A 19,156-nucleotide genomic window follows, 5' to 3' on the forward strand; every position below is an offset into this window, starting at 1 on the left:
CAAAAGCAACAATTTATTTAATAAGTATTGATGGGTATCACCCCAAATAAGAATCCCGTAGTTTAAATAAGGCAAGATTAAGGATGAGTAGAGCATGATTAGTGATGTGGAGGGAATGCAAAATTTTAGCCTATTAATAATACCTATATTTCGTGAAATTATTTTGGCTATATTTTCAATATGATTTTTCCAAGAAAGTTTACTGTCAACTGTTATACCAAGAAATTTGGTGTAAGGTACCATTTGTAATGGGGTATTATCAAACATAATGTTCATCGGTAACTTGTCTATTGAATTACTAAATAACATGTATTTTGTTTTGTTAAGGTTCAAAGATAATCGATTGGCTCTTATCCATTCAGTAACATTAATAAGTTCAGAATTGATAACATCAACTAAAGTTTGTGGATTCTGATGAGAAAAAAATAAGGTCGAATCATCTGCAAACAAGATAAGGGACAACATTTTGGATGATCTACAGAAATCATTTATATAGCTTTCCAGCTTTCCAGCTTTCAAGCTTTCCAGTACAGAGTTGAAACTTAACTCATTGTCATCACAAGCTGAGCAGTATAACACCATCCTTGGAAATATTTTTGATAGTCATGCTCCAATGAAGACACGTACAGTGGTTCTGAGACCCCATTCTCCATGGTTCAAGAGCAGCTTTCATACTGAAAAGCGGGAAAGACGTCGCCTAGAGACCTTGTGGAGAAACTCTGGACTTGAGATTCATCGGCAGATGTATACATCGCAGAAGCAGAAGGTCAATCGACTCATTCGTCAATCAAAGTCAACATACTACAATGACCTGTTCACAGAGAATGCAAAAGACCAGAGACGACTCTTCAGTATTGCTGATAAAGTCCTTCATCGCAAGAGCAAGTCGCCTCTCCCACAGCACCAGTCAAAGGAACAGCTATCCAAAGAATTTTGTAAGTTCTTTGATGAAAAGATCTCAAACATCCGCCAAGGATGCCAGATTGCTGATGACCTTAGCCTTCCTTCTGCTGGAATACTGTCATCACCTAGTAACTTGTCGGTTTTCGAAGAGGTAACAGAGGATGAGGTACGACGCATTGTATTATCTTCACCACCAAAATCATGTGATCTGGATCCTATCCCAACTCTGTTGCTCAAATCCTGTTCTTCTATTGTGATCCCTATTGTGACATCAATCATTAATACCTCTTTACAATCTGGAGAAGTCCCAGAAGTTCTGAAAGTTGCACAAGTTAATCCAGTGCTGAAGAAGTCAAAACTCGATCCAGAGAACATGAGCAACTATCGCCCGATCTCCAACCTCAGCTTCTTGAGCAAGACACTGGAGCGCGTCGTGATGAACCAGTTGAGTTCCTACATCACAGATAATTCTCTCCATGATACATTCCAGTCTGCCTATCGTGCCAATCATAGTGTCGAGACAGCAATCCTCAGAGTCCAGAATGATCTACTTTCCGGCATGGATCAAAAGAAGATATCACTTCTAGTCCTACTAGACCTTTCAGCAGCATTCGACACTGTCGACCATGATATTCTTCTCCATCGACTTAGTGACCTATATGGAATCAGCGGAGTCGCACTACAGTGGTTTCGATCATACCTGACAGGAAGGACGAGCTATGTTTCCGTCGACGGTGCCAGATCCGACTCATCAACGCTGAAGTATGGTGTTCCTCAAGGCTCTGTCCTCGGCCCGCAGTTGTTCAGCATGTACACTTCGCCCATATCTCACATCATCAAGAGGCACGGACTCTAGTATCACCAATATGCAGATGATACACAGATTTACTGTACCGTCAACTCATCTCAAACTGAGGTCAATTTAGGACTTCAGCGCATTGAATCCTGTGTAGCTGACCTCCAGGAATGGCTGTCTAATAACTATCTTAAGATGAATAAGGACAAGACGGAATTCCTTGTTGTGGGATCTCATCAACAACGAGCCAAAGTTACAATAAACCATCTAAGAATTGGCAACTCTTTAATCAAGCCTTCTGATCAAGTGAGAAACCTTGGAGTAGTGTTTGATTCCTCACTTACAATGGAGCAGCATGTCACAGGCACTTCCAAGGCTGCCTGTATCTCTATACGTAATCTTGGAAGGATCCGCAAGCATGTAACTAAGAAAGTTGCTGAACTCCTTGTTCATGCCTTTGTAACAACCCGACTGGACATTTGCAACTCAATTTTGACTGGTTTGACTCAACATCAACTGCACAGACTTCAGCGTCTGCAGAACATGGCCGCACGTCTTGTGTCCCTTCAAAGAAAGAGAGTCCCCATTACTCCAATTCTGCGTGACCTACATTGGCTGCCTGTTAACCAGAGAATAGCCAATAAACTTGGGGTCCTCGTATTTTTCAGATTCAGATTCAGTTTCAGATATTTTTATTGTCCAATTGCAATCAAGTACAAATGGAAATTCAATTTGTTCGCACAAAATAATTTAGAATATTACATGATACACACAGAAGATTACACGATACATATATTAAACATTATACAAATCAACAAGAAAAGATAAGAGAAAGTAAGATAAAGGCAGTGGGGTAACATAATTTCAAGTATGGCTATTAAATGCACGAATTGAAACTGGAACAAAATAATTTACGAAGCGTGAGGTTCTGCCGGGAAGGGATCTCAGACGTTTGCCTGACCTCATCAAATTATAATATTTATGAAGGGCATGGTTCTCATTGGTCAGGATCTCTTTGCCTTTTTCAAGGACTCTACCTTCATTCTCGTCTACAAAGCACCCTTTTTCTTTTGTTATTTTAGAGGCTTGCTTTTCAACTCTTTCTAGTTTCTGTATGTCCTCTTTCCTACTTGCATGTATCCAAACAATTGAATTAAAAAGAAGTGCACTTTCCACCATTGCTTTATAAAAGACCTGCACTATCCTCTCTTGAACATGCGCGGTCCTAAGCTTTCGAAGGAAAAACATTCTACTTCGAGCTTTTGAAAGTGTGATCTTGGCTTGGGGTATCCAGTTAAGTTTAGTGTCAATGGTTGTCCCTAGATACTTAAAACTATCTACTACTTCAATGGTAACACCGTCTAATACAATTGAATCTGGTTGTGGGGGAGCAATTCTGAAGTCAAAAATAAGTTCTTTACACTTAGATGGGTTTATGAAGAGGTGGTTGTTTTTTACACCACCTTGAGAAGCGTTCAATACTTCTGTGATAACTATCATCATCAGTTTCACTTTTCATCAGGCCTAGAATTACTGTGTCATCAGCGTATTTTAGTATTTTTACATTTCCGTCATTTGAGTTACAATCATTAGTATACAAGATATACATGAGTGCTGATAGGACGCATCCTTGGGGGGCACCTGTATTTACTATAATCTCATCAGACATAGTATTCTGAACTCGAACACGTTGGGTTCTAAATGTTAAAAATTATACTAGCCAAAGTACAATTTTAGGGTGAAGGTTAAATTCATTCAGTTTATCAACAAGAATGTGTGTCTGTATCGTATTGAAAGCCGAAGAAAAATCTACGAAAAGGGCCCTAGAATAACACCTCAGTTTGTCTGTATGTTGAGCTATTTCATGTACTAATGTCAGCACAGCGTCCGTAACTGATTTCTTCGGTTGGTAGGCAAACTTATGTAAATCTATAACAGGGGAAACTACTGAGAGGATGAGTTTCATTATGATCCTCTCAAAACATTTCATCACTATCGATGTCAGGGCAACAGGTCGGTAGTCATTTAATTCAGACGCTTTGTTTGTTTTGGGGACTGGTATAACTGTTGCTTTCTTCCAACAACTAGGTAAGTCACCTTTTAGAAGCGAGTGTTCAAAGAGGTTCGCGTAGGGGATGGCTAATTGGTGAGCACAATATTTAATAATCTTCCCCGGGATATGATCTGGCCCCATTGCCTTGCGGGGTTTAACACGGCGAAAAACGTTAATGACCTGTTGAATGCTTATTTCATGAATGTGCGGTAAGGCAGGACTGTTACTGGCAACTCTAAGTTCGTCGCATTTTTCAGCAATTTCTTTTGTAAAGTCGGCAGTATCAAAGCGTGCGTAGAAGTTATTAAACTCATTCGCGGTAGCAGATACAATAGTCGGCATTTCTTTGCGTTGCTTTTTCGTTCCTGCTAAGATATGCATGCAATTCCACACTGCTCTGGAGTCATTGGACCGAACGTAGTTCTCAAGTTTTTCTTTATATTTTCTTTTGGCACATGCGATTTCTTTTGTAACTGCCCTAGATATTTCTTTTTCTTTACTAATGTCCTGCTGCTGAAACGCAAGATTCCTTTCACGAAAGAGAGTTCGAAGTTCTTTCCTCACCCATGGTTTTTGATTTGGGTAAATCTTAATTTCTCGACATCTCACATGTTTTTCTTCACAGAAATTAATGTAAGAGTTGACTATGTCCGTAGCCTCTTCCAAATTATCTGCGCTGTCTAACAAAACATCCCAGTTAGTTATATCAAAACATGTTTTTAAGTATTTAAAGCGCTTAACGATAAATCTCCACCCTACATATCAGAGCTCTTATCTCAGCATAGACCAACACGCAGTCTCAGATCAGCAGATCAAGCATTGCTGACAGAATCTCTCAGCCACACAACTTGGGGTGACAGAGCCTTCTACATTTCTGGACCAAAGCTGTGGAATAGCCTTCCCCAATTTATCAGGAGAGCAGAGACCCAATCAACTTTTGAGTCTTACCTGAAGACTTTTCTGTTCCCCACTCCAACATTATTGCAAGAATAACTCAATTGTAGCATTACTAGGACAGTACTTGAACTGAATGATGATCCTAAGCACTGTTTGAAGACATTGAAATTTGTGAGATATTTCCTATTTTTGAGCAAGCGCCATGAGCGCCCAGCTGAGGCGGATACCGGCGCTATACAAGAACCCATCATCATCATCATTATATAAATTGTGAAAAGAAGTGGGCCTAATAAGCTACCCTGGGGGACTCCACAGTTAACATATTTCAAATTGGAGTTATAATCTTTAACAAACACGTATTGTTGTCTGTTGAATAAGTAGCTCCTGAACCACACCAAGGCCTTCCCTCGCACACCATAGTGAGACATTTTTTTAAGTAGGATTTCATGATTGATGGTATCGAAGGCCTTGGAGTATAGTCCAGGAAAATACCCACAAGGTGACTAGATTTATCTAGAGCATTGACTACTTTGTTGACAAAATTTATCAGGGCATGAGTGGTGTTGTGCTTTTCGCGAAACCCAAATTGAACATCAGATAAAATATTATGCATTGACAAAAAATTTTCGGTTCTAACGTATACTATTCTTTCAAGGATCTCAAAAAATGTAGACAAAAGAGAGATAGGTCGGTAATTACCGACATCCAACTTATCACCTTTTTTTAATAAAGGGATTACCTTGGCTATCTTCATTTGATTTGGAACTGTTTCATTTTTTAAGGAAAGGTTGAAAATGTGCACCAGTGGGGAAACAATAGAATTTATTACGGATTTTAAAATAAAATTATTAATTTCATCAAAGCCAGGGCTTTTTTTATTTTTCAAACCAGATACGATATCAATAACTTCTTGTTTATATGTTGGAGCAAAAAATATTGAATTTGGGTTAGGCGGGCCGAGATAGTCCGAAAAACTTTTCGTCGCGGGAGGAATATCTTTAGCCAGATTTGCGCCAATGGAAGAGAAATGGTTATTAAAAATATTTGAAAGGTTGTCACCATCATCAACAATAACATTATTAAATCTAATTTTGGAAATAGTTGATTTATTATTGGATAAATTCATGGTCTGTTTTAGAACTTTCCACGTGTTTTGCGTGTCGTTTTTATATAGAGCCAACTGTCTCGCAAAGTAATTTTTCTTTTCAATGCGTAATATTTTAGTAAGTGTATTCTTATAAGATGTGTATTTTATTTTTGATTGTTCTGTACCTTTCATTTTGAATTTATTAAATAAGTTATTTTTCTATTAATCGAACGTAAGATAGATGGCGATATCCATGGTGACTTAAATATTGTTTTGTATGTATTACGCTTATCTTTTTTTAACGGTATATGCAGGTCTAATTTCTCATTAATTATATTCATAAAAAGTTTAAAGGACGCATTAACATCTACAGAATTGTATACAACTGACCAGTCGACATTGTCCAAAGAAGCACCCAAACTGGCTGTATTTTCGTGCGTATGTCTACGTCTTCGTTGTTGGGAGTGCATCGGTCTAGTTGGTCGTCTTAATGAAAAATGAGTTAGAATCGGGAAATGGTCCGTTATGTCAGAAAGTATTATAGAAGAATCGGGAGGAGGAAGAATGGTGCAGAAAATATTGTCAATAAGTGTAGCAGTTTCATTAACTACACGAGTAGGTTTAGAAATCAGTGGCAAGAAGGAGGCCGAAAAAAAAGTTTCAAGAACTATGAAATCTTGAGATATATTGTTGTGTATGCCATGGGCAATGCCCTATTTTGATGGAATGAAGGTTTTAATATTAACTATTTCTCAAAATTACAGGACTAATAACTCAACTAATACATGTATCTCTAAAGCTCCTTTTCTTAGTTCCCTTTCTTCCTCATTTTATCCCTTTATTCTATCAGGGGGTAATTGTTATTTTCACAGCCACGACTAATTGAACCCCCCCCCCGTTGTATACTTTCGTGCACTTTTATAACACGATATTCTCTCTTTCTCTCCTATACTATAGAGGTGGATTTATTGTCATATTTACAAGAAGATCTGTAGGCCTACCAAGTCCATAAAGACGTCTTCTGTGGATAGACTATACCTAGCCATCAATGTTCTCTGCGGTTATACATAAACTTTGAAATGTAGAAAAAGATGCTTAATGTTAATATGGAAAGTTCATTTGTTTTTAATGAACACAGTTTCACAGTGATCATATAATTAATAATGCTTTCACAACTGAGACTGATTGAAAGATGAACGCAAAAGATTTTGAATTGAAAAAGACTACATCATTCATACTCATTGTGCTTTTTATTGCATAGTATATAGGCCATACAATTATGGTATTGATTTTGCTAATCCATAAATGATTGGTCTCAAAATAAATATGTTTCATTTATGATTACAGCATTTCATCGTTGTAGAAATATATATTCTGCTTAATTAATAATAAGTATAATATACAGAATGGATCAAGAATAAAAATAAGGGCTGCAGTGATCAAGGGAAAAAAATGTCTACTGAAATGATGCATGAGGGAATAATTTTCCTGGTATCGCATCGCAATTTGCTCCACACTTTTAAAGACTGCTACGCATAAAGTCTTTCGTATAGCATATTTTTACATATGATATACGACTGTACATTACTTAGTTGAGAGCTAACTTATGACCCAAAATGCTATTCGAATATGTAAAGTAAAATTATTCCCTGCATGATATAACAATTACTTTTATTTGGTTGTCTCATCTTTCTTTCTTAAAAAAATGATTGACAGTCAATGATCACTTAAAAACAATTTTTAAATCTCATTTTGGGACATGATAAATGTCTTTGTGTTATCATATTACAATTAATGCATTAATGCACATAAGTAATTTATTCAAATTGATGAAACCAATTAAAAGTGCTTTATGAATATTTTTTATGATTTTTTAAATTTATAATTTATAATTCATTTATTCATTTTTTATCTTTATTTATTTATTTATTTAAGTTGATAAAACAAATAAAAATTGCTTATAATCTTTTTCAATTTTTTGTATTTATGTTTTTTTATTTACTATTACACGTATTCCTTATTTTTTATTCAGTTATTATTTTATTTACTGTATAGTTTCTGTTATGTTTTGGGGGATAAAGGAATCGATAATAAGGCAAGAGTGATATATATATCATCAGTATTCTGTTTTATTATGCAATCGGAATTGAGCGCCCATGCAGAGTGTGCTTAGGTAAGTGGGAAACTTCTATTTCGCACTTCTTTAGATGAACCAAGAAACCTGCAATAAAACACAGTAATCATGTACCGGTAAGTGATATGGAAATCAATCAATCAATAATGTTAAATCTCAATATGAATATAAAAAAAACCTGAAATACTCATACTTGCCTTGAATAAAAGTAACGAGACAACATACATGCATTGTGGTAATATCCTCCAAAATATATTCCCCACATGAATTACTCCATGAAATAAGTTCATATACTGGCAAAGAGAAATTATACTAATGTGATAATAAGAGAGTTCAAACAATTAAGTAATAATAACACAAATGATATAGGCCCATGAAGGAAAATGCCAATGATATTGATAACATTGATAATAGTAAATATGATTTTAATAATGACAATAATGAAAATGACAATAAATATAAAAATAATATGATAATAAATCAATAACAATATTAATAATTTGATAAGTCAAAGAAGAATAGCAATTGAGAGGAATGCATAAAAAGGCTATTGCAAATAAATGAATCCATTCTGATTTTTTTAATAAACAAATTAAAAAATCTATATGCACAAAACTCAAAATAAAAGTAAGTGATATGACTGAAATTATTCTAAAATTGAAATATAAATTAAACTAGCAGAAACTCATTCAAACAATGAAATTTATGAAAATTAATTATTTCAATGAATAGAACCTATGATTGAATGTATAAATAGTTGAAGAAATTAAAAAATAACTACATGGAAATAGATAAAGACGTGAATTAAGTCAATTAACAACAAACCAATCATTTAATTATCACAGAGCGAGGGGATATGATCGCGCGATCATTAACAGGCAAATTGTATTGCGCCATCTGGTGTTCGAATTCTGGCATGCAGTGTACGAATTCTGGCAGCGCAGGTGCAGGCTAGGCTCGAAGCCTTCGGCGATCGTCGCGCTACCGGTACCCGAAACTTTCCCCAGAAAATCCAAATCGAACGGCACCTACGGAAAGCTTAGAATTTCGGCTACATCGCAAGCCCAAGAATGTAAGCCAGAAACACCGTAAATACATTTAATGCGACCTTTACTGAAAAGGTGTATACTGCAATTAACGAGCGTGATTTAGACTAATGTTAATCATGGCCGATGGAAGTGGAAGAAGTCAGAGTATCCAGACCATTTTAAGGGATAATTTTACCATAATTAGTGAGCAAATTGAAGAATTCCAAATGACACAAGGAGAATGGCGAGAGTTGATGAAATCTCACAAGGAGTATCTGATGTTTGACAACATCATCACAATGCAACCAGAGGCAGAGTCTAACTCTAAGTTTAATATGGGACGTCTATATTTCAAAGCTCTTCTTTGGTTCTTTGTGAGCTTATTTCTGTCAGTGTTCTTCCTTTTCGCGCTGTTTTCAAATGGAGTCATTTCGGAGGATTCTTTTCTGGGTTCTGTTCATCACCACATCTCCAAGTTTTATGTTGAAACATATGATGGTGCCTTTCTTGACAAGGAACATTGCATTATGCCGCTCCATGAAGTTGTTCAAGATCTGTTCCGACCTCCTGTTTTAAATTGCAGCATGTGTGCAGGCATGACTTCGGTAGATATACGCACCAACCTAACAACCGACGAGTTCAAGGCAAAATATGCTTACTCTAGTCGACCTCTTCTTGTGACGGATGGAATGGATGGCTGGACAGCTGTAGATACCTTCAGTTTTCAGTTCTTTCAGGAGGTGTATGCCGTAGGCAGTAAAGCACTGAAGAGCGCAGAAGATGACTGCCAGTTCTTCCCTTATAAAACCAATTTTGAGAAGCTTGGAGACGTGTTTAACATGACAGTTGATCAAGCTTATTTGAGAGATGGCCCAAATTCTAAGCCATGGTACATTGGATGGTATGTCGATCAAGCTTATTTTGAATTTGGTGTATTTCAATATGATTTTTTTTTACATAGCCATGGCCCATGCATTGGCATGGCCAGACAGCTGGCAGCTGTCTGTTTTGAGGAGATTTTAACATTAAAAAAAAAAATTATCCTCGTACACTGACGGCTCTCTATCGTGCAGCCACCATTAGGGGGTTAATCGATTTTTGTCTTTGTTTCATAAAAATATATAAAAAGAACTATCAAAATAAAGATTATTATTCCGTGTTGGCCTGAAATGCACCAAAACAGGGAAAAATAAACTTAAAAAGGGGGAAAAAACAGTCACTTACTCCGGCTGTCGCGCAACTTCATTTCCTAGTTTTATCCGAACTTAATACATAAACATATGGCCATTGAGTCCCTGTACAGATCGAGCTAAAACTTCGGTCTCTGTATTTGGTGAATGGAGCCAACGGAGTTCAGCGGAACAACCAACATAACAGAGACCGAAGCTTTTGGTCTATGGCATGGCCTACCTCGAGCGATGTTCGTGCAGGCTCCACTCCACTTCACTACCGGTACCTCTACACTACGCTCCACCTACCTGAACATCGAGACCCAAAACTCACTCTGATACTCCGAGTGAGAAAGGTGGGATTTTATGGGGGGAAAATATAGAATTCATGCAACATCACGATCTTTAAAAACAATTAAAACTAATATTCTTACTTTACACAAAGTTTAACTTCTTTTCCATGCTTCTGTCAGTCTAAAATTGGTGATTTAGAGCCAGTAACCTTTTCCTCACACTGTGCTGCGATTTTCGCACTTGCGCAGTTTGCGTTTGCGATGTTTTGGAATCGGCAGTGAATTAATATGTGTGAGGAAAATGTTACTGGCTCTAAATCACCAATTTTGAGACTGATAGAAGAATGGAAAAGAAGTGAAACTTTGTGTAAAGTAAGAATATTAGTTTTAATTGTTTTTAGAGATCGTGATGTTGCTTGAATTTTATATTTCCCCCCATAAAATCCCACCTTTGTCACTCGGAGTATCAGAGCGAGTTTTGGACCTTGAGGTTCGGGTCACTCACACGTATTGCGAGGCTCGCACTACGAACGTGTTTACGCAATGGATTTTAGAGTTGTCGGTTAACATCGCTTCATAACGGATTTGGAAGGCCAGTTGTGCCCTCTTTATTCAGTAAAAAAATTATTGATCTACAATTCCATTAACGATGTGATATTTTAATTATTATGCGCTGTGACGTATGGGACCAGATAAAAACTGATTTTTTGAAAAAAAGTTTGTCATTAAAACTCTGTGAATTGGAATAAGCTGGAAATATATCATGTTTTCATCTTGTATCTTATCAAGTTTCATTAGCCATGAATGAAATGATAGAACTCATAGTTGTTATTATGTAATATCTCAAAATATAAACATCCGCGCTGTGATGTACGGGACATGTGACGTACGGGACATTTTGTCCATGTGTAAAACGAATGTGGGAAAGTGAAATTTCATCAAAATTTATAATTTACTTGATGTAAACCAGAGTAAGTTAAGTTTTACATGAATTATCATGATTGATATATATTTTTTTAATAGTTTACAATAAAACAAAACATAGCAAACACTTTACGACCTTATAAATATTATGAAAGATGTCTTGCAAATAATTGCCTGTGTTAAAAGAATCGGGAAAGTGAAATTTCATCAAAATTTATAATTAACTAGATGCAAACCAAAGTAAGTAAGTTTTACATGGATTATTATGATTGATATATATTTCTATTATAGGGTCATTCCATGCCAATTCACCCAATGAATGTGCAATTTTGCACCCGACCCTTTCAGAATTCGTTGTAATTTGGTACACATAAAATTCCCCATGGCCCAAGCACAAAACAAAAAAAATTAGTCCAATCGGTCCGTCGGTTCTCGTGCTACGGCCCGCCCTTTTCTCATTGTTTTGACAAAAATGGGCGTGACCTTCAACTTTCAATGGCCATTGCGTCGTAACGTGTTGACCAATTTTCACGAAACTGGTACCATTCAAAAGGAAATTTAGAGAGGAATCCAAAACATGCATCAAATAATGTATTGGAGCGATTTATAAGGTCATGACCTTTGACCTTGAGTTTGACCCCCGGACAAATAATTTTTTAACTTGATTTTCATGTATTTTAATTATTAGTATGATATTGACAAAATATATTAAAACCAATGATGATATTTTATTTCTTCACCTTTTAAAACTCTTCCAAAGATACCAATTATCTGATCTGAAATTTCTCTCTAGTCCCACATACTGATATTCATGTTAGTAAAGTGTGTACCAGTCCCATGATACATGGTTTCTTCCAATCTTAAGTTACAGTATGCAAACACATGAAAAGAAATTAAGCTCATCAGTTAACAAATGAAACATTAAACATTTATGCTCATGAATAGGTATCTGTTTAGGCATTTTGATGTTGGGCAATATACAAATATACCATGGACTGAGAGACTCTAGTTGAAATTATGGATTCCAAGGTGGCAGGAATAGTACTATTTAGTACTATTTCTGCTACCGAGGAATCCATAATTTCACTAGTGTCTCGAAATAGTACATGGTATATTTGTTTTATATCCTTCCAACAAATCTTCCAACAAAAAAGAAATTAAAAATATTCAACTTACCCCAAAGGTTGATCAAGGGCTATGCCACTCAATTCAATCTGGTCTCCCATTCCAAATGAAATTCACTGAAAAATGTAGTCTAGGGCCTATGACTATATGTTGAGGACTTCTACAGCGTGTGTCTAAAAAAAGTAAACCCAACTTCAATGGCAAATTTTCAGAAAACTGAAAAATATTTACACATTATTTTTTCATGGTTAGATAGTCCAATAAGTCCTCTGTCCAATTATATCACTTAGGTTATCTAACTCTTATGCATGACTGAGCATGAACTGGTGTCAAATCATCACTGTGGCAAGTTATTTCTTGTTATTGTCATGCATTCAAGGCCTATTTGAAGTTAAATGTATGTCACATGTTAGGCCTATGATTTAATCATCACTGTGGCAAGTTATTTCTTGCTATTGTCATGCATTCAAGGCCTATTTGAAGTTAAATTTTGGTCACATGTTAGGCCTATAATTTCATAACACCTTCAGCAAAGGTTGTTCCTAACACAGGCACACTTCACATGCTTTCCAAACATGGTACAGTTGACAATTGAGCAGAGAGTATTCCTGGTAACTAAATACCAGGAAACAGAAGTTTTGTGGAAGTTCAAGAGGCTTTTCGGGTGCAGTTCCCCGAGAGGCAGCCTCCAACAAAAGGGCCATCTGGTACAATGTGAGAAAGTATGCTGATCACGGAACCACTGAGTTTAACTTCAAATAGGCCTTGAATGCATGAAAATAACAAGAAATAACTTGCCACAGTGATGATTTGACACCAGTTCACTAAGTTGAATCATGCTCAGTCATGCATGAGAGTTAGATTACCTAAGTGATGAAATTGGACAGAAGACTTATTGGACTATCTAACCATGAAAAAATAATGTGTAAATATTTTTTAGTTTTCTGAAAATTTGCCGTTGAAGTTGGGTTTACTTTTTTTAGAGACACACTGTACATGTATGTCCAAGTAAATAATGCAGTCTATAGTTGTATCAATTATCAAACAATGAAAATATTCTCTGTGGTAGTTCCGAAACTTCAATTCAAACAACATGAACATCCTAATGTGAAAGGTTTAATCCAAAATTTTGGAACTCCATGTAACCTGTTGTAACACTGGTAGAAATGTAACACAAACTCTGAACAGTAAACATATTTACATATCGCCAATGTTCTATTTAATTGTTGTAAATATGCACCACGCATCCATTATGGAAATGAAATTGTGGGCGACTCTGAGCATTGACCAGATTCATGCTAAGATTGCTGGCATGGGTAACATTGCTGGCACTAGAACGAGAAGGAGCTTGACGTTGGAAAGGATCACGATCCTGAGGTGGAATATTATTGATATCTTCAAGCGGATATGTGCCGGCAACGATACTGTCAAACACACGCTCTATTTGGCTGTCTGTCATATCTAGTTCATTAGGTTCTCCATCAACAACATTATCATCTGATTTGCCTGATGATGTAGAAGGCTGGTCACTATTCTCAACAGCACTGTCAGCAGTAGCATGCAGTTTCTCGGATAGGGTTTTGGACATATCAACCTTCTGTTGCTCACTGGTACGAGAATAATTCTTGATAGATGTCTCGGACTGATGTCCTGAGACAGTCATATATCACGCGATGCATACCCAGCGTGGTCTAGAAAGGTGATGCTTGTTGCTCTAAGGCTGTGATTCGTGTACTTGTTAACGCAGCCAGCATCCTCACACATCTTCTTTGTCATGGATTCCAGTGTATTTTTTCCTACGGGAGCACTGTCGAACCACACATCATCATCCTTTTCGACTTTACATTTTGGCCTCTGCCACATGAACTCACAAGCTGGATTTAATTTTGAAAGTCAAAAAGGGGCCTAAGCTTTCGATCCTAGCAGAATCTTCGTCGGAGGCAAAATGACAAACATATAAAGTGGAACAACCATAATATAGACCACAAACAAGCTACAGCAACACTAGAAACAAGGAGACAAAAGGGGCATTAGTGAGTAGAGAAGACCAATCAGGTTAGTGAAGGGGATGAAAGAAAAGGAGTAGGCAGACGCAAAGGGAAGTTAGTGTAAGTAAGGCCAGTAAAAGACCTCAAGCCAAGAGGGATTAAAATAATGAGGCAGGCAACATCAAACAGGATCTGGAACAAAACAGTGATAATGGGATGAAAAACAAGAGAATTAGTGAGAGGTGGGTCAAACAGGTTACAAAGAAAGGCTTAATAAACTGGTGCATAAGAGTGGGGGGAAAAAAGAAAAAGAATGGGGAACAACTGATAATGTGCAAAAGACATATAAGTATATATGATAAAGCATTAAACAAACTAAGAGAAGAAGGTAAGTGTAAATATGTATCTATAAGTGATATGTATATAAATATATCCAAAAAAGAAATGTAAAAGAAAAAATATATAAGTACACATATGGTGTAACTGATATTGTAATCCGCTAGGTGTGACGGGAAAAAAACATAAGACTATATAGTAGGGGAAAAAAAAAAAAAAAAAAACCTGTATATGTGAAAAAGAGGAAGCAAATTGCCTAAGAAGGTAAAAGCAAATATAGAAGAGAGGGGGTGTATTATGAAGAAACCATAGTATACATGTAAATAAGCAAATGTGGTAAATCTAAATGGATTTAATTTTGTCAGATATTTCTTCAGGGTTTTCACTGGACATCGTGAATTTGGACCTAGAATCGAGTGCATTTGACCACCCTGGCTTTCTGCGTCATCAGCTTGATGATTCTTTGTGTTCATGTCCTTCAAAGTGAAGTAGTCCTTACCATCTTGTTCATGAAGAATGAAATCACCGGGCTTCATTTGGCGTAAATTCTCCATTCCACGATTTGCAAAGTAAACCATGCAATCTTCAAACACCTTTCGCTGTAAAAGTCTCTTGGTTTCGAAAGTTCAAAACTGTTCTGAAGACGAATCATGTCAGCATCAGTTATGGGTGGATGATGTTTTACACACGCCTTCCCGCTTGCCTTTAACTTCACAATCGTAGCCTTGAAGACACGATTGGAAATAGGAAAGTCCTTTCCTTTTATATCTACACCCTTGATGGACAGAAAGTGTCGCTGTAAAGCGAATTTAATACAACGCATCGTCTTCGCAGAGTACACGTCCCCTTTCTTCAATCGGGCACCTGCGTAGAACCGCGACAGAAGCTTGTCTAAATCCGCTATATCCTGATTCGCCAAGTCTTCAAAATCAACATCAGTGTGACTGCAGTACTCTTTGAACATGGACGATCCGTATTTAATCTGCTTCTTTGTGTTTACGCTATCCGTAGATCCGATGAATTCTTCCAAATCCTTGTCGCTTATCATCATAAATCGAGGCAAATCTTCCTCCGTGGCCGTGGCTGCCATTTTTGTTGTTTGTTTATGCGCAGACGATCAGTACACTGCGGTTCACGCAATTTACACACAAGTCTATGAGGGTCGCACTTTTTTCGCTAATGTGATCGATACCAAATCTGTGACGTCAATGATGGAATAGTCGACTATTCCACCATTGACGTCACGGAATAGCACTATTTCTTCGGTGGGCGTTTCATTTTCGACATCATCGCAAAATAGTGAGAATATGTTTGGTCACATGATGCTATTTAAACCAATCAGCATACAGGATTTAATTTATGTAGGATATAATATATAATAACTCATTATTAGAAAACTGCTGGGAACTGCAATCTGAAGGATGTATCCACTTTGGGAGAGTACAGCTTACTAGAAAGCAGGATATTGCAGTTCCCAGCAGTATTCTAATAATGAGTTATTATACATTGCCCAACATCAAAATGCCTAAACAGATACCTATTCATGAGCATAAATGTTTAATGTTTCATTTGTTAACTGATGAGCTTAATTTCTTTTCATGTGTTTGCATACTGTAACTTAAGATTGGAAGAAATCATGTATCATGGGACTGGTAAACACTTTACTAACATGAATATCAGTATGTGGGACTAGAGAGAAATTTCAGATCAGATAATTGGTATCTTTGGAAGAGTTTTAAAAGGTGAAGAAATAAAATATCATTGCTTTTAATATATTTTGTCAATATCATACTAATGATTAACATACACGAAAATCAAGTAAAAAAATTATTTGTCCGGGGGTCAAACTCAAGGTCAAAGTAAAGGTCAAAGGTCATGACCTTATAAATCGCTCCAATACATTATTTGATGCATGTTTTGGATTCCTCTCTAAATTTCCTTTTGAATGGTACCAGTTTCGTGAAAATTGGTCAACACGTTACAACGCAATGGCCATTGAAAGTTGAAGGTCACGCCCATTTTTGTCAAAACAATGAGAAAAGGGCGGGCCGTAGCACAAGAACCGACGGACCGATTGGACTAATTTTTTTTGTTTGTGCTTGGGCCATGATGAATTTTTATGTGTACCAATTTACAACAAAAACTGAGAGGGTCGGGTGCAACCACTGGGTTAATCCAGATGGAATGACCCTATAGTATATGAAGAAACAAAGCATAACAAACTTTTTATGACCTTATAATTATGAAAGATTTTATTAATAACATAAGACATAGATATGTTAACAAGTATATTAATATATGCACCTTTGTTATTTATTACAAATCATAACTTTATGACCAGCCTTTTACCAATATTCAACCACTGATATAGCATCATTTATCTCAATTTACTTTATCGCTGCTTCTAATTGAAAAATAACCCCAATTAGAATTACATAGAAATGCTATGTATAAAGTATGGTGTGTTCCGTACGTCACACATTTGTTCCGTACGTCACAAAGCTTAATTAGCTGATATAATTAAACATGAAATTAATTCAGTAAATTGACTTCAATTGTTGGATGTATAGTAATATAAATTAGAACTCTCCAAAGTGTGAAGAAAACTGTTCAACTTTTCCTTAATTAGAATCTAAAAAAAATATGCTAAATTGTGACGTACGGGACACTGCCTATTGGACACCAGATCTTAACTTAATCAATAAATTTTCAAAATCATTTTTTTTTCAAATGTTTGCATTAACTTAGCACTACAAGTCCCCACATAAATATTTGCAAATATATGATTTGCATTATCTGCACATTAAAAAATGTGATGTCCCGTACGTGTCACGCTAATAAATTATTTCTTGGAATCGTGACCTTGGCATTCATTAACTGTACGTTTTCATAAGAAAAAAAATATAGGGCAAAAAACTTCAGAGTATAAGCTTTAAAATGACATACAAATCCTGCATACAATACATGTATGTTAGATTTAATCGCTGATGTGGTTTACGGTACACCATGTGGAGTGTTAAAGAAACAGTGGATAGAAGAAGAAAAGAAATGGATAGGCACACTCCTGAAGACGGACAGTCAACCTGCCCGAAACGTAGAGTCTCTCTACTGCTTCTACTTGTCATCTCTACTCGCCGACTCAAGCCAGCATCTCCTCATCCATCCTACTACTCAAGCTGTTTTCAACTCATCAATCTCTTCCGGTTTACAGTCCTTTTCAGGACTATGTACATTCAAGAAAGATTACTCTCAATTTCCACTTTCTCGCCTATCCATTTATTTTCTTCTTCTATATCCACTGTTTCTATAACCATGGACCTATTACGAATGGACATTCAACGAATCCCCTCCTTTGGGCCGAAGACTGTCACCGCTAATCCTTTTATAAACAGAGCACTGGCAGCTGACGCCCATCAAGCTGGTCGTAAAACACGCTCCCACTGATGGACAGCGGAAATCAATTGTACGCTGCTCCTACCCATTGCGATGTTGTTCGTTCACTTTAGGGCAAGTCCAAGAAAAGGTCACCCTAGAAGGCAGAATTTCATCTTTAATTTAAGAAGTTATCTTTGGTGGGGTAAGAAAGCCCAAATGTTGGATTTTAAAATTTTGTTAAGAAAATTTTGTTAATATGCATATTTATGCTTATTTTGGGCACCTAATTTGCATAATTGGTAAAATGGGCATTACGTATGGGACAATTATAAAAACTCATAGAAAATGAAAACAAATCTTCTGAGATTTATTCATAGGTGGGACATGGACCCCCTAACATCTTATTACTTTTGGGGGAAAAAGTGGTGTCATCTAATTAATTATGCAAATTAGGTCTTGTCCAAGGATACGTAACATTTTGAGGATGTTTTTTAAGTTATTTCTCATAATACAATACTTGTATTGTTGCATCTCTGGGAAGTTCTAATTTATTAAGTATGAAAATGTTATACCACAAAAAGTTTCAAAAATAGAGTTTACTTTTTAATTAAAAGTTAATTAAAAATTGTTACGTATGGGACAACATGTTACGTATGGGACATTTACACACAATGTCAATGGGGAGATTTGTGTACAAAGTGAATGGAGAAAAACAAATTTCAAGAGTGCCCTAAAAAGTGATTATTTACCTTTTCTTTAGTTTTTAAAGACTGATTTGTTATGAATACTGATAAATGAAAACAAAGCGAAAAAATTGTGAAAATGAAAAATATGAAAAAAAACCAAATAATAGAAATACATAAGGAATTAATGAAACCATGAAAAAAAAGAAAAAATGTTGAAATGGCTTATTTCCCTTTCAGTCATATATGACATGAAACTTTCCTTATACTTAAGTATTGTGACTTCTATCAAACTAAGTAACACGTTGTCAAATGAAATACTTTTAGAGAATTCTCAACTTGAAAAAAATGTTTTAAAAATTGTC

At 36.2% G+C, this 19,156-nt stretch overlaps 1 protein-coding gene across 1 annotated transcript; it reads left to right on the forward strand.

Moving 5' to 3' along the window:
• Positions 1-8,784: 8,784 nt before the first annotated feature.
• LOC129279569 (uncharacterized) lies at positions 8,785-9,953 on the forward strand. Its single transcript, XM_054915674.2, has one exon. The coding sequence runs from the start codon at positions 9,027-9,029 to the stop codon at positions 9,951-9,953; it is 927 nt and encodes a 308-aa protein (XP_054771649.2). The 5' UTR covers positions 8,785-9,026.
• The last annotated feature ends 9,203 nt before the right edge of the window (positions 9,954-19,156 follow it).

Source organism: Lytechinus pictus, chromosome 2 (assembly GCF_037042905.1).
Source record: "Lytechinus pictus isolate F3 Inbred chromosome 2, Lp3.0, whole genome shotgun sequence".
In the NCBI taxonomy this organism is placed as follows: domain Eukaryota; kingdom Metazoa; phylum Echinodermata; class Echinoidea; order Temnopleuroida; family Toxopneustidae; genus Lytechinus; species Lytechinus pictus.